The sequence below is a fragment of the Mustela nivalis genome (genome assembly GCF_964662115.1).
Source record: "Mustela nivalis genome assembly, chromosome: 13".
Classification (NCBI taxonomy): Eukaryota; Metazoa; Chordata; class Mammalia; order Carnivora; family Mustelidae; genus Mustela; species Mustela nivalis.
In genome coordinates, this window is record NC_139032.1 from 56,834,453 (window position 1) to 56,851,769 (window position 17,317).

The 17,317-nt window shown below is 38.6% G+C and overlaps 1 protein-coding gene across 1 annotated transcript in view; it reads left to right on the forward strand.

Annotated features, from left to right (window-relative positions):
* UBE2R2 (ubiquitin conjugating enzyme E2 R2) overlaps positions 1 to 17,317 on the forward strand; it is a 111,683-nt gene that overhangs the window by 87,357 nt on the left and 7,009 nt on the right. Inside the window, exon 3 of the mRNA XM_082694631.1 lies at positions 3,854 to 3,951. Within this exon, the coding sequence (XP_082550757.1) occupies positions 3,854 to 3,951 (98 nt within the window). The remainder of the gene's footprint in view (positions 1 to 3,853; positions 3,952 to 17,317) is intronic.

Genomic DNA, 17,317 nt, shown 5'->3' on the forward strand with positions numbered 1-17,317 from the left:
ATAGAGAAGTAAATCTCATTTTTGAGTTTTGATCTTATATCTTACAACTTTGCTGAATTTCTTTATTAGCTTTAGTAGCTATCATATGAGTTCTTTGAAATTTTATCATTTTTGAAATAATTCTATTTCTTCCTTTCCAGTTTGTGTGCCTTTTATTGCTTTTTTTCTTGTTTAGTGCTCTGGCTGGAACTTTCAGGGCAGTGTTAAATAGCAGTGGTAAGGGGCGCCTGGGTGGCTCAGTGGTTTGGGCTGCTGCCTTCGGCGCGGGTCATGATCTCAGGGTCCTGGGATCGAGCCCCGCATCGGGCTCCCTGCTCCACGGGAAGCCTGCTTCCCTCTCTCTCTCTCTCTCTCTCTGCCTGCCTCTCTGCCTACTTGTGATCTCTGTCTTTCAAATAAATAAATAAATAAAATCTTAAAAAAAAAAAAACATAGCAGTAGTAAAAATGATTATCCTTGTCCTGTTCTTTTTTTTTTTTTTAAAGATTTTATTTATTTATTTGACAGAAAGAGATCACAAGTAGTCAGGAGTCAGGCAGAGAGAGAGAGGAGGAAGCAGGCTCCCTGCAGAGCAGAGAGCCCGATGCGGGGCTTGATCCCAGGACCCTGAGATCATGACCTGAGCCAAAGGCAGAGGCTTAATCCACTGAGCCATCCAGGTGCCCCCCTTGTCCTGTTCTTGATCTTAGGAGGAAAGATTTCACTATTTAGTGTAATGCTAGATGTAAGGGTTTTGTTTTAAGATTTTTATTTATTTATTTGACAGAGATCACAAGTAGGCAGAGAGGCAGGCAGAGAGAGAGGAGGAAGCAGGCTTCCTGCTAAGCAGAGAGCCTGATGTGGGGCTCGATCCCAGGACCTGAGCCCAAGGCAGAGAGAGGCTTTAACCCAGTGAGCCACCCAGGCCCCCCTGAGTTTCGTTGTTGCTTTTTTAAAATTCCGTTACAATGTTGAGATACTTTCCTTCTATTTATATTATAATTTTTTTTAGTGTTTTTATCATGAAAAAGTGTTGCATTTTGTCAAATGCTTTGCATCAATTGAGATGCCCATCTTTTAATAGGTTGTTTCTGAGTACAAATCTAGTATGTCATTCCACTGCTCAGAAATTTTTATGTATATAGGTATAAACTCAGAAAAAAGTAACATATTTTTCTGTTCTAATTTTTATATATAATCTATTTTTCATTACAGGTGGGTTCTTTACCATTGTGGTAGGTAGAATAATGGTCCTTCAGAAGAGTCCACATCCCAATCCCTGGAACCTGTGTTATGTTAGCTTATATGTTAAAGAAAAATTAAAGTTGCTAATCATTAGCTGACCTTAAAAGAAAGAGATTATTCTGGATTACTCAGGTGGGCCCAATGTAACTTTCAAGTGGAAAAGGTAGACAGGAAATGAGAGTGAGAGATGTGATTATGGGAGAAAGGCCTAGAGAAATGCAACATTGCTTGCTTTGAAGATTAGAGGAAGGAAGACCCAAGAGCAAAGGCGTGTGGGTGGCCTTCAGAAGCTTAGAAAGGACAAGGAAAGAGATTTTTTTCCAGAAAGGAGGAGTACAGTGCTGTTGACACATTGAATTAGCCTTGTGAGAATAGTGTCAGATTTTGACCTACAAAAGTGTAAAGCAATAAATTGCTGTTTTAACTACTAAGTGTGTGGTGATTTGTTACAGTAGCAGTGCAAAACAAATATAACTACCCTAGCATATTCTGTTTATGATATTCGTTGTTTTTTGTTTGTTTGTTTTTGTTTTTTAGATTTTATTTATTTATTTGACGAGAAATCACAGTAGGCAGAGAGGCAGGCAGAGAGAGAGGGGGAAGCAGGCTTCCCGCTGAGCAGAGAACCGATGTGGGGCTCAATCCCAGGACCCTGAAATCATGACCCAAGCTGAAGGCAGAGGCTTAACCCACTGAGCCACCCAGGCGCCCTTATATGTTGGTTTATTTCTCTGGGCTAACTCATGTCTAAATTTCCTTTTTAGGTTGTTAAAATTGTAGTTACTATTCAAGAACCATCTCAAAGCTTTCTCAAATACTAAGCCTTTAGTTTGTCTTTCCCACCATGTGCCAGGTGTCCTCTATCCAAATATACTCTAAGTTTCTCCTTGTTTCTCTTGTGCTTTTTTTTTTTTTTTTTAAACCTTCCTCATAGCATCTAACAAGTTTTAGAATTTAGTATTTGGTATTTTATTAAAAATGTTCTGTTATCTTGATACGGTTGTGTATTTTTTGTGTAAATCTAAATTTGGGTTGTGTACATGTAAGATATTTATATTTTAGTTATATCTCTAATTATTTAGAATTTTGAATCTTTCATTTTAGGCTAAGATTGGTGACTATATCTTAGTCTTTCTTCTATTGAATAACAATCTGTGATGCATATGGTAAGCAATCCATATGTATTTGACTTAAACTAAATGTACATGTGGATTAGGTCCTATAACTTAAATTTATGAACCAAAGGGCGCCTGAGTAGCTAAGTCAGTTAAGCATCTGCCTTCAGCTCAGGTCATGATCCCAGGGTCCTGGGATCAAGCCCCGTGTCAGGCTCCCTGCTTCAGCAGGGAATCTGCTTTTCCCTCTCCTCCAGCTCCTTTCCCTGCTCGTGCTCATTTGCGCTCGCTCTCTCAAATAAATAAATGAATAAATAAAATCTTACCCAAAAAAGTACTGAGTTTTATACATATTCTGGGGGAATTAAAATTAAGTTATTGGGAGGCATATTTTCAGTTTATATAAACCATACTTATTGAAACCATGGATATTGAAGGTGGTTATAGCATCTCTAGACAGATTTTAAGTGAGGTCAAATTTTGGGAGGGATTGTTTCTTTTTATGTACTTTAGATTCAGATGTGTCTGAAAATAAAGATGGTTGCTCCTGAAGACTCCTGAATCTCAGTTATTATATATGTCTATTATTTTATAGATATATTTATTTTAGAGAGAGAGCACAAGCACGTGAGCATGATTGGTCAGGCATGGGGGATGAAGGTCAAAGGGAGAGGGAGAGAAGCAGACTCGCCGCAGAACGCAGAGCTCAATGTGAGGTTTGATTCCACAACCCCAAGATTATGACCTGAGCCAAAATCGAGTCAGACATTCCACCGACTGAGTCACCCATGCGCCCTTTTCAATTTTAAATGAGTTTTTCTTAGAAGGATGGTGCTGTAAACATACTGCTTCTTTTTTAAGAAATACATCTTACAGAGTGGTCAGAACTAATATTTATAATACAAAAGAGTTTTCAAAAAGATTTTTTTAAAGATTTTATTTATTTGACAGAGAGAGACAAAGTTAAAGAGGGAACACAAGCAGTGGGAGAGGGAGAAGCTGGCTTCCCACTGAGCAGGGAGCCTGATGCGGGGCTCCATCCCAGGACCTTGGGATCATGACCTGAGCTTGAAGGCAGCTACTTAATGACTGAGCCAACCATATGCCCCCATAATATAAAAAATGTTTAATAATTCTTCAGTGTTGGGGTGCTTGTGTGGCTCAGTTGATTGAGCGATTGACTCTTCTTGGTTTTGGTTCAGGACATAATCTCATGGTCATGGGATTGAGTTCCTCATTGGGCTCTTAGATTGGGGTAGAGTCTGCTTCGGATTCTCTCCCCTTTTCCCTCTAGCGCGCTCTCTCTCTCTCACACACACACACATAAATATATTAAATCTTTAAAAAAGATTCTTCAGCATTGATTGCAAACATGAAGAAAAAGCAGAATCGTTTTCTCCCCTAATGATGAGAAGGCAGATTTTCTAGGAATGAAAGAAACTTCAGCAGAACTGATGTCCCTTTTTATATCCTATTTTTGAGTATTTACTAAATGTAATGTTTGTGTCTCATAGAACGGAGATGTATGCATTTCAATTCTTCATCCGCCTGTAGATGACCCACAGAGTGGAGAACTGCCCTCTGAAAGGTGGAATCCTACTCAGAATGTCAGGTAAGGGGTTACATAAGGAATAATCTGGTTTTTCAGTGGTTCTTAAGATTGGATATTATCTTTATAACAAGTAACAAGTACAGAAGACTCCTTTTTGTACATGGTTGTTTTGTCTTCTGCTAGAACTTTAAGTAACATGCATGCATCATTTTTAAGAGTCATAGTTTCAGAGCAGTAATTGCTTTTGTTACTCATTTGTTTATGTGCATCTTAGTCTGAATTCTTCCTGTTACATTATCTTAAGTTCCATCCTGCATCTTTGGATCTCATGATGTCCATGTTTGAATTGGTTGTTTTCTTAATCCAGGATTCTTAATACATTTTGCAGAAAAACCTAAGCCTTTACAAACTGAATTGACTTTATATACTCACTGTGTTTGAAAGAGCTTCCATTATCTGTTGTTATTTTGTTTTATATGTGTATGAATGTTTCTTAATGATTTTAAGGGCTTATGTATTTCTTTTGATTCCCTTTCATTATCCATCTTTTTTCCCCCCAAAATTTGTATTTACATTCTAATTAGTTAACATACAGTGCAATATTAAGATTGTTCATCTGTTAATTGATCTGTTGAACTATCTGTATAAATGGATGGTTATTTAACCATTTGTTTAGAGTAGTGGTCTATATGTTTAGGAGTGGGTTACCTAACTCTTAAAAAATTTTTGAAAAACTACACTGTGGCATGGTTTTGTAGGTTTTTTTTTTTTTCCTCTGAGTAATCTCTGCATCTAACATGGGGCTTGAATTTACAGCTCCAAGATACAGAATTGCATGCTTGCACTCTGAGAAACAAACTGAGCTTTTTGGGAGGCTGGTGGGAGGTTGGGTGAGCCTTGTGGTAGGTATTATGGATGGCACGTGTTTTATGGAGCACTGGGTGTGGTGCATAAACAATGAATTCGAGTTTTATCTTAATACTTGAAATTTTTATGTTTGATAGCCTTATATATTTTATTTATCCTATAGTATTTTTCTGAAAGAAAAAGCTGTATTTTAATTGCTGTGACAAGACCAAACTGATTACTCTATTGAACTAGTTTGTTATATAGTTGATTAAAAACAGTACATCAATTATGCTTTCAGTATTCTTTTACTTTTTATATTATTATTATTATTAGAAGTACATTTTAAATCTGGTAGATAGACATTTGTTTTGTTAGATAATGTAGTCAAATAATTGCTCCAGTGTTAGATTGAGTCAGAAATAAAGCTGCAATTTCATGTGTATACATAATGTATGAATATCCATTATATATACTAATATACACACCCGAAAATATGTGCATCTATATACATATGTATATATGTATACATATATGTGAGGACTAACATACATGACATAAATATACATATTAGATGCAGTGATTAAGAAACCATATTTACATATGATAATGGAGTAACATTTTACATGGCAGTGAAACTTAATCCTCTTAATTCCTTCTGAATTATTTATCATCATAGCGATATATTGTCTTTAAAAAAAAACATTTTATTGTGATATAATTCCCATACCCAACAATTCCCCATTTTATGTGTACAATTCACTGTTCTTTAAGTAGAAAGCTGTACAAGTATCCCCACAATCAGTTTTAGAGCTTTTTTTTAAAAAAATTTTTTTAAAGTAGGCTCTGTGCCCAGTGCAGAGCTTGAACTCACGACTCTAGGATCAAAACCTGAGCTAAGATCAAGAGTCAGACACCAAGCTGACTCAGCCACTGAGGTGCCCCATGAACATTTTTATCACCTCTAAAGAAACTCGTATCTCTTAGCATTTATACTCCCATTATCCCTCAACCTCCACCTCCACCCTTCTACCTGCAACCCTAGGAAAACACCAGTCTACTTTCTGTCTCTAGAATTTTACCTGTTTGGGTATTTTGTAGGAGTAGAGTCATTCCAGATGTAGTATTTTGGCTTCTTTAACTTAGAATTTTTTTAAGGTTCATCTTTGTAATAGCATTAATCAGTACTTCATACCTTTTTTTTTTTTTGGCTGAGTAATAATTCCATTGAATGCTTGTACCACCCTTGGTTTATCCATTCTTCATTCAGTGGACCTTTGGGTTGTTTCCATTTTTTGGCTATGATGAATCATGCTGCTATAAACATTATGTACAAGTTTTTGCATATATACGTTTTTTATTCCCTTGGATATATACCTAGGAATAGAATTGCTGGGTCATATGGTAACTCACTGTTTAACTTTTTGAGGAATTGCCAAACTGTTTTCCAACATGGCTACACTAAATAGTACATGCCTACCAACAGTGTTTGAGAATTTGTTTCTGCATATCTTTGTCAACAGTTGTTACTATCTGTGTTATTATAACCATCCTAGTGGAGGACATGGTATCTCATTATGGTTTTGTTATTGATGTTTTCTCTTTAAATAACTTCAAAATTTTAGAACCGTTTTAGATTTATTTTTAGACAGAGATCACAAGTAGGCAGAGAGGCAAGCAGAGAGCCCGATTCGGGGCTTGATCCCAGGACCCTGGGATCATGACCTGAGAGCCCAAGACAGACATTTAACTGACTGAGTCACCCAGGCATCCCCGCTGAGCAGAGAGCCTGAGCCATCCAGGTGCCCCAGGAACTCTACTTTTGTTAAAAATGATAAGTTGGAAACTTCTTGACTTACACAGGATTTCTTTTCTTTTCTTTTTTTAAGATTTTAATTATTTATTTGACAGATCACTAGTAGGCGGAGAGAGAGAGGCGGGAGGTGGGGGGGGGAGCAGACTCTCTGCTGAGAAGAGAGCCCGACTGGGGGCTCAGTCCCAGGACCCTGAGATCATGACCTGAGCCGAAGGCAGAGGCTTAACCCACTGAGCCACCCAGGTGCCCCTACACAAGGATTTCTTACCAGTGTTTACCAAGTTCGTTTCTTCTCACTTTCTGGGAAGTATATACCAAAGAATCTGTTCAAGCATATCAAATTACTGTTGATTATGTGTTGATTATGTTGATTACTCATTCCTTTAGGTGTCTTGTTCAATACAGTATACTTAGAATTGAAAAAATAGATATATTTTGGATTTCAACACATCTAATTCATATATTTTTTAAATCAGAAAAAAAGTGTCCCTTTTTCGAATCAAATAATGTGTTGATACGCCTCATCTTGGCAATCATCTTGCTTTTGAATTCTAATTCTCAGATAGATTAGGCATAGAACTTTGCTATAAGTGTATTAATGTCTATGAAATATGGAATTACCACATATTCCCTGTACTTTATGCTTTACTTTAATGGGATTTTCCTTCAGGATAATGCATTTCTTAATAATAATCAGAGATGGAATTAGTAAGTTCCTTTTAATGAAAATGTAATTCCAGCAGCCCCAATCTATACATATCTGAATTTGTTGTACTCCATCACATCACATCCAAAATACTTTCTTTAAACATCATTTACACTTTTTTTAAAGACTTTATTCATTTATTTGACAGAAATACAGTGAGACGGGGAACACAAGCAGGGGGAGTGGGAGAGAGAAAAGCATGCCCCCCACCAAGCAGAGGGAGCCCAGTGCGGGGCCGGATCCCAAGACCTCAGGATCATGATCTGAGCTAAAGGCAGATGCCCAACTTACTGAGACACGCAGGCGCCCCCATTCTACACTTTCAACAAAATTATTTCTGAGAAAGTGAAAACAGTTGGCTTTATATGTAAATTTCTTTTTCTTTTATACACTTTATGTTTCATTACCTCTGGGCACTGTACCCAAGGAATATTTGGGATGTGTAGAAGGTACGCATTCCTTTTGTAAAGAGCAATTGTGGAAAGGGAGGCTGGAAAGGGGAATTGATCTGATAGTTTATATACCCACAGGCGCATGAATATATTAAAAACCACTTCTTTTATACAGGATTTTTTTTTTAAATATTTTATTTATTTATTTGACAGAGAGAGATCACAAGTAGGCAGAGAGGCAAGCAGAGAGAGAGAGAGAGGGAAGCAGGCTCCCTGCTGAGCAGAGAGCCCGATGTGGGACTTGATCCCAGAACCCCGAGATCATGACCTGAGCCGAAGGCAGCGGCTTAACCCACTGAGCCACCCAGGAGCCCCTATACAGGATATTTTATTTCTACTTTTTCATCCCTCATATCCCTTACACCACACAGTTATAGCTGATTATTTGTACCTTTAACCTGTACTTACCCTGTTACTTGATTTTTCAGCCTCAACCCGTATTGACAGAGCTAAGTGAAAGAAATCAGCATACATATTCTATTTCCCATCCTGTCCTCCCCTTTTCTTCCTGACTTTTAAAAATACTCATTTATATGGGCACCTGTGTGGCTTAGTCAGTTGAGTGTCCAACTCTTGATCTCAGCTTAAGTTACAATCTTAGGGTCATGAGATTGAGCCCCACATGGACCTCTACACTGGGGGTAGAGCCTACTTAAGAGTCCCTCTCCCTCTGTCTTTCCCTATCCCACTCATGCGTGCACATTCTTGCCCCCCACCCCCCAAAATATGTGTGTGTGTGTGTGTGTGTGTGTGTGTGTGTGTGTGTGTGTGAAATAAATAAAAATAGATTTGTTTATTGGGGAGCTCAGGTGGCTCAATTGGTTGAGCATCTAACTCTTGATTTCAGCTCAGGGTCATGAGATCAAACCCCATGTGGGCACCTGCTCAGGAGGGAGTCTGCTTGAGATTCTTTCCCTTTCCCCTGGCCTCTTCTCCCTGCTTGTGTGCACACTTGCTCGATCTCTCTCTCAAATAAATAAATCTTTTAAAAAATATATTGGTTTATTGTCAGGGTTATAGTCTGTACTGTTTTGTAACATAAACCTAGTTTTTAAAATTTCTTATTCCTACTGTGAAGTGAATTCAGTTTGCTGTCCGTTATTTTACTTCCCTTTGATTTGTTAATTGGCTGAATTTGTCCATTAGTAATTTCTCCAGGAAAATGTTCCTTGGAGCCACATTATATTCCCTGAATTCTTAAGATGTTCAAAATGTTATATGCTTGGGGCGCCTGGGTGGCTCAGTCATTACACATCTGCCTTTGGCTCAAGTCATGATCTCAAGGTCTTGGGATCAACCCTTGAGTTGGACTACTTCTTCCTTCTCTCTCTCTTTCCCTCCCCCCCCCCTTCTCAAATAAATGAAATCTTTAAAATTTTTTACAAAAAATGATAAAAATACTTGTGTGTATGGGTGTGTGTATGTATGTGTTTTTTGCCATGGTACTTCAAATGGCAGTTTGGGCATAAGATTTCAGGGCCATACTTTCTTTCCTTGAGGATATTACAGACATTAATTCTGCTGTATTTATTGTTGGTGGGAAGAGTTCAGCTACCACAGTTCTCAGCTCTTCCAAGAGACTGTCATGTTTTCGAAAGAAACACATTATCAAAATATAATTAAACTGACAGTTTATTTAAAGGCAGTTAGGTATGGGGCACCTGGGTGGCTCAGTCAATAAGCGTCTGCCTTCAGCTCAGGTCATGATTCTGGGTTCCTGGGATCGAGCCCCACATCGGGCTCCCTGCTCAGCGGGAAGCCTGCTTCTCCCTCTCTCACTCCCCCTGCTTCTTTTCCCTCTCTGTGTGTCTCTCAAATAAATAAAATCTTAAAAAAAAAAAAAGGCAGTAAGTATTTTGGAAGATATATTGAAAAATTGAACAAAAAATGCAGGGTTGTCCTTCTAGTTTGACTTGGTGCTTATTTTTCAGGGCTAGTAGTAATCCTAGTCAAAAGGAAGTGTTAGCTTCTAAGGTACTAGTGATTCTTGTTTTTGGAGGTTGAATGCTGAATCAAATGTTTACCATGGTTTGTCCCCCTTTGAGAAAACAAGCTTCCCCCTTCTTCATGATATAAAGCCCCAAACGGTTTTGGTTTTTTTTGTTTGGTTTTTTTTTTTTTTTTTTTCATTGTATTTTCGGGCTGCCTCAATGGATAATCTATTGCCATTACCCACAGGAATTCAAGATTTTTACCTTTACTTCTCCTGCATAAATATACCTATATTATCCTTGTCTCAGCTTAAAATCTTTTGGACACTTTTCTTTGAAGGTAGGCCTGTTTCTCATTTGATTTAGTCCTTTGGGGATAGGAAACTCCTTTTCATACTAAATTTGCCTATCTAAAATTACTAAATTTGCCTATCTAAAATTGGCACTTTGGGTACCAGCATCATTTTTTCTCTCTAGGCCCCCGGGTCACTTGAGCCCCAGTTTAGAAGTATTTCCTAGACTTCATCTCAGAGATTGTCTTCTCTGCTTTTATGCTTTTTTGTTTAGAGGCTTCACAGTGAGGACTAGTTAACTTCAGATTGCCCCTTTGATCTTCATAAACAGATCTACTAACAGCTATTTGGATTGGAATCTGTCTGTCTGTCTGTCTCTCTCTTTTACTTAATCTCTACACCCAAAACGAGGCTGAAGCCCACAATCCCAAGATCAAGGGTCTCATGCTTTACCAGATGAGCCTGCCAGCTACCCATGCACTGGAATCTGTACTTACCTTCTCAGACCTTTTTTTATCTTCAGCTTCATGTTATCATAGATGTTCCTTCAGTGTGCTGATTTTGGGGTTGGGGAATGAATGAAGGGTTTGGTGTTCGTGTATTTCTAGGGAGACATAGAGTGCTGTGTGTTCACTATTGGAACCTCACCTTCTTGGAATACCTCACCGTGCCCAGAACTCTGAAATATCAGAAAAGCACTAACTCATGAGTAGGTGTGGAATACTTCTTTTCTCTATGTTTCTCTGTTACTTATTGTGAGGCAAGGGGTTCTTCAGCTCGCAGATTGTACATATTTCCCATAAGCTAGTTTATGGCACTGAAATACCAAGAGACAAGATACGAGGTGCTAGGCATTTTCCTTGATATTCTTTGCTGCAAAACTCTGTATACAGACTCAGCAATTGTCCAACTAAGGGTTCTGTGCTCTCCATCCAGTTTAGGGTTACTATAGCAGGACAGTAGCAGAGGTGGAATAAGGTTCAGCACAGGCTGTTGCAGAGTCTTGACTGATAAATAGCACTGTTATTTGAAAGTGACCCCATATTCACATGTGTTTAGACTTCTTCATGACCACCTATACTAGTCTTTCATTCAGCACCTCAATGAACATATTTAGAAAACGTTTACATGGAAGACTTTTTGTAACCCTAAAGAAGAGTAAAGCATCCCAGTTACCTTGAAGAACCTACATCAATTTATATCACAAAACCTAGTGAGTGGTGAGAGTAGACAAAGGAAAAAGTGGGGAAAAGACCCCTGCAATTGTAGGGAGCCAGAGCATCAGCCAACTGGTATCCACTAAAGGTTCAGTAGTTTCCTCTTCGTAGAGAAAGCCAGCATACTTTCTGGAAGAAGAGAGCCACTGCCCTACTGCCCCCAGATGCATAGGATTAAGTTTAGGCAGGTGAGAGGTCCTTATGGAATTGGAAGTCTTAAGTAGGCATTAGCAAAGAGTGAAGTTGGGAGGGTAGAGATGCCTGATGTTCACAATACCATGCCTCTTCTTCCTGGTGTAAGAAAGAAAATTTTCCTTCACCCATGCTGTGTCCAGAACCTAGAGGGTGCTTTTCATGTTTGTGGGTGTCAGAGTTCACAACTGCTTTCTCTAAGGCACCAGAACTATCTGCCATACCTGTTCCAGGCTCTTGAATAGGAAAGTCATCTTGGTGGAGGTTTGTTTTCCTTTGAAAAATGGTTACATGGTAATGTCTTTGCCACTGCATCATGGAGAAGCATCTGTCAGGAGTAAGACAGAATGTTTTCCTGACAGATCTTATCTACAACCTCCTAAAAGGGAAGGGAGCTAAGGACTGCCCCGGAGTGACAAAGTAGGCAAGGTCAGGGGAAATGATGACAGTGCTGTTGTTTTTAGGGCTCCTATAAACCCCATTTGGGGCCAGGATGATAATAATTGCTCCTTTGATATTTATATGTTGGGAAATACATATATAAAATTTCCCCTGCACTCGACTTCGTGGTTTCATTCTGTGCATATGATACATATTCTGTGTATTTCAAAACTTTTCTTTTTAAAATTTTCTGATTTTCTGTTTCTGTGTATTTTAATCTGAGACCCTCATTCCTGCCATGTGTTTTCAGGGATCTGTCAGTCAGCAGCAGCTCCAGGATTGCACAGGATGAAGTATTAGATTTGTTAGATGCTTTAGAGGCATAAAGAAAAACTATAACCATATGACCCATTAAACAATCATTTTCAGGGCGCCTGTTAAATTTCTGACTTTGGCTCAGGTCGTGATCCTGGGGTCCTGCGATAGAGCGCTGCGACAGGCTCCTTGCTCAGCAAGGAGTCTGCTTCTCCCTGTCCCTCTGTTCCCCCCATCCCCTCCCTTTTTGTGCATATGCTCACTCAAATAAGTAAAAATTTAAAATCTTTTAAAAATTATCACATTTTCTCACAACAGATTTTTTTTTTGCCATGATGTCCTCTTTAAATTCCTCTCCCATTTTAGAAATAGGGACTGAATTTTAACTGGGTCATCTTCGGTGTTACGGGTCCATCTTTTGAAATGGCATAAATGAGAGATTAAACTGACCTGGGTTAAGTGGAAGAGTCAGGCATTGAGCTTCACTTCTTCACAGTTGACAGACAATTTTCATCAAGTAAAGATATGCCTGTAAAACCTAAGAACCTCAATCAGTCATTCTATTTCTTTTCCTGTGTATGTGTATGTTTTAAGAGTCAAAATGCCAGCCTTTAATCCTGCAAAATTTCAAACTCTGCCTGCTTAGTTTCCAGGGGGACTCATAAACCAGATCTTATTTGTTGTGCTAGAGCCAGTTTTATGTCCGCCCTCCTAAAATTATACTTGTAACAGTAGCTAACAAAGTAGCTTAAAAAACTGGGGTTGTGGGGCGCCTGGGTGGCTCAGTGGGTTAAGCCGCTGCCTTCGGCTCAGGTCATGATCTCAGGGTCCTGGGATCGAGTCCCACATGGAGCCTGCTTCCTTCCCTTCCTCTCTCTCTGCCTGCCTCTCTGCCTACTTGTGATCTCTCCGCTGTCAAATAAATAAATAAAATCTTTAAAAAAAAAAAAAAACTGGGGTTGAGGTGGGGTGGAGGGGCACCTGGCTGGTTCAGTTAGTAGAGCATGTGACTCTTGATCTTCACATCAGTTCAAGCCTCATGTTGGGTGCCGAGCATACTATAACAAAGTGGGGGTCTGGGCGGGTAGGTGCAGACCCAATTTATTGACTGTTGTATGTTGAAAAGGGACAGATAACGGTATTACTCATTGGGTCATAGATGTCTAATTTTGATTACTTTTTTTTTAAGATTTTATTTATTTGATAGAGTAAGAGAGTACAAGCAGGGGGAGTGGCAGAGGGAGAGGGAGAAGCAGGCTCCCCACTGAGCAGGGAGCCCAATGCAGGGCTCCATCCCAGGATCCTGGGATTATGACCTGAGACAAAGGGAAGCTCCCAGGTGCCCTAATTCTGATTTCTTATCTCCCTTAAATACTACTTTAGTTTTGATGTTTTTAAAACATGTCTGAGTTCTGGGAACTGCACAACTTTCTAGTTTGCTTTTTACCTCGTGTCTGTGTGTGTGTGTGTGTGTGTGTGTGTGTGTGTGTGTGTGTGTGAATGTGATTAATTCATCTTCATTTTCTTTTGGTGTCTTTACTATTTACAAACTTTTTTTTTTTTTTTTTAAGATTCTTTATTTGTTTGTTAGGGGATACAGAGAAAGAAAGAGAGAGAACAGCAAGGGGAGTGGCAGGCAGAGGGAGAAGCAGGCTCCCCACAGAGCAAGGAGTCCACTGCAGGACTCAAATCCCAGAATCCTGGGATAGTGACCCTAGCCAAAGGCAGCTGCTTAACCAACTGAGCCACCCAGGCAGCCCTACAAACTTATTTTTATGCAAAAGAGGATAGCCAAATCTAACAAAGATTGTGAGACAACCAAAAAGATCAGAAATAAGAACTGAAAAAAAAAATTAAGACTATATATAAAGTGGAGTGCTTTTGACTATCCTTTTGCCTGCACTTCTCTTCTCTGAGAATTTTTTTATTTTGGTCTAGATTCCCTGTGTTGAAAACTTCTACCATAGTCCCTTGCCTGGCTTAAAGCAAGGATGGAGGGAGCACATTGGCTTCTTGGAATATCTCTAAATCCAGGAATGGTGGTGGTCCTGGGAATTGTATTGTGCAATATTTGAAAACATGTAAGAATCCTTTGTTCCTCATTTTTATCCCAAATTGTTACTGGATTAGGTCTGTTTTATTTTAAGGTATGTTAAACTCTTACACTGCTTAATTTGGACAACCAGACCCGTCTGTTCCTCCAAACATGCAGTAGAGAGGGGCATAGTGTTATTCTTTGTAGGAAGTAAGAGTCTGTCGAGGGGGTCTCAAAAGTCTGTTTTGCTAATCCAAGAAATTTATGACTAAATGCTACAATATTGTCCAAATGGAATAGTGCAACTCCATGTTACTGCTAAAAACCAAAGGTTCATTTGTTACTGTGGATTTATATAGACAGAATGAGAATAAGAAAGAATGTATGTAGTTGTTTTCTGAACCCTTTCCCATCTGTTCATGATCTGAAGGAAACCAATCCCTTCAGTAGACATGAGTGACTTCTTCATTGTTATATTGATATTTTTGTTATTGGGTCTTTCTTTTCTTTCACCTATTGTTAACCCTTTCCACCTTCTTCTTTTTTCCATCTGAAAAAAATACAGTAAATGAATAAAGATTTTCAAATACTTAAACTAGCAACAAAAGATGGCGACAAAAAAAATGTAACCATTGGAATAGTTGCAGGATTCAGTTCTGTGTTGTATAGTCTATTAGTATTGTCTTAGCAGTTTATTTTTTCTTTTCTGGTGCCTGGCTGACTTAGAAGAGTATGTGACTCTTGATCTTGGGGTCTTGCGCTTGAGCCCCACGATGGGTGTAAAGATTATTTTTTAAAAATAAATTTAACTTAAAAAATAGGGTTAATAATACTTATCTTGCAGAGTTGTCTACAGTATGCTACAGGATATAATGTCTGTGTTAAATTATTTTGGTACAAATGCTGGACAGTTTAAACTATGTATGACATTACTTCCAGACCTTTTCCAGTCATGATACATAGATAAAATTGCATTTACTGTATTTGTAGATGACAGTGTTAAAAACTGTGGAGATGCTTTGACTAGAAGTCGTTGCAGAGGCTCAGGTTATCCCAGGTCCCACGTACCCAACTGCTTACAAGAATCAATAAATAATTTACGTATAACTCATCTACAATATACTGGTTGGGAAAGTTTAAATATGGTCTTGTATCTGAATTACATTGGGAATCTTGATTAGAGAATAAAGTCTCAATTCTGCCTTGCATTGTATTGGCCTTGTTAGTAGGCAGAGTCTTAACCACTTTGTGATATATAGATGGCCACCTGCTCTAGACTTTCCTTATTCTCACAGTTGTCAGTTTAATCAAGAATAAAAAGTAAATGCCTTTCTGCTGTTAGATTAGAACATCATAGTTCCTCGCAGGGTTCTAATTGGCCCATCTTGGGTTATATGCATACCCCCAAAACCATTCATGACTAGATGGATGGAATCCTTTGGCCAGTACTTGTTGGTGTATCTGCTGCTATGGTTAGATAGGAAGATTAACCCCACCAGAACCAACAGAATGGGTTCCCCATACCACACCCCCAAAAAAGATCCTGCTGTCCAGAGGAAGGGATGAAGTGAAAATGTACTGGGTCATTTATTTGCACAGTCCACTGTAGTACCTGACATCATTTCTGAAAGTATAATGGATTTCAGTGTGGAAATACATGGTGTTAGAAGTGAGTTCGTGGCACTGGGTGTTATATGCAGCTAACGAATTATTGAACTCTACATCTGAAACTAATGATGTACTCTGTGTTGGCTAATTGAATATAAATTAGAAAAAAAATGATTTATTTTGATAGAAATGGATAATTCATGATTTTATTTAAGATTTTATTTATTCAGCAGAGCGAGAGAGCACAAGCAGGGGGAGGAGCAGAGGGAGAGGGAGAATGCGGGGCTTGATCCCAGGATCCTGGGACCATGACCTGAGCCGAAGGCAGATGCCCATCCGAGCCACCCATGCACCTTGATAATTAACAATTTAAAAAATTATATTTTCTAATATAGTATTTTAACAGTTCCAATACGGTGGCCACTAACTAACTACATGTCGCTATATAGGTAAATTAATTAAAATTAAATGTAAAAATTCAGTTCTTCAGTTGTATAAGCTACCTTTCAGAGTGTTCAGTGGCCACATGGGGTGGCTGGTCATTCATATTGGATAATACAGATTATACATTTACATAATCACAAAGTTCTATGCAGTGCTGATCTAGACCAATAAAGTTTTGTTGTTGTCCCCCCGCCCCCACCCCCCCTTTTATATCACACTTTGTCCCATCCTGCTTATCTTTCTAACAGGTTATGTATGTTTTCTTCTGTGGCAGCCCTTTGGAATTTTCTACACACATTTTTTTGCTTTTAGGATGTTATATCAGTCCATTTCCCATCATTGGCAATGAGGAGTTTCTTTTAATCTTTATTTTATAACGTAATTACTGAAGAAATCCAGGAGGATCTTGGTTGGGAGGGGCAAGGAGTTATTCTTAACCTAAAAGAAAGGGATGTGTGTGTCTATTATAAGTGGATTTTAACTAGATGGGAAGGTTGTCTGTGAAAGTGCCTTTGTCATAATCTTGTATAATCACATAACAGAAACTCTCTACCCTTTTTAGGAAAAGGTTTCATCAAATCAAACATCTAATTGCCTGGCTCCCTCCCTTTATTTTTTGCTTGGGCAGGAGCAAAAGGCTATTTTGCAACAACACAATCTATAACCTCGCACCAATGAGAAAAGGTAGAGAAATTTAATTTTTCTCCTTACATACATGCACAGAGCTTTTAGGGAAAAGAAGCTTGGTAATAATTTGAAATCCTTTTAGAACCTATTCTATTTATTTTTCTAACAGAAAAATGTGTGATTAAGGTGTCTTTTTTGTTTTGTTTTGTTTTATCTTTGGATAAAAATTGCCTGTTTGTATCTCCCACAATTCTTAACAAACCTTGGGAGAGAAGGGATGGCATCTAACTTGCTTACTGTTGTACATCCAACATCACCATTGGTGCCTCTGGTACACACTAAGTACTTAATATTTTTGAATAAAGATTTCCATTATTCAGAGATTAGGTCTTCCATGTCTGGGCTATTGTTTTCCTCCATTCTCCTGCTTAAGTGTCATTCTTCCCTCAGAAGTATGGAAAACAAATACATTTGCATGTAGTATCATTTTTCAGATCCTCTTAAGCAGCTATGATAAGAACAACGTGGATGTGTGGAGAATGACCATTTTTAAGCTCTCCCCA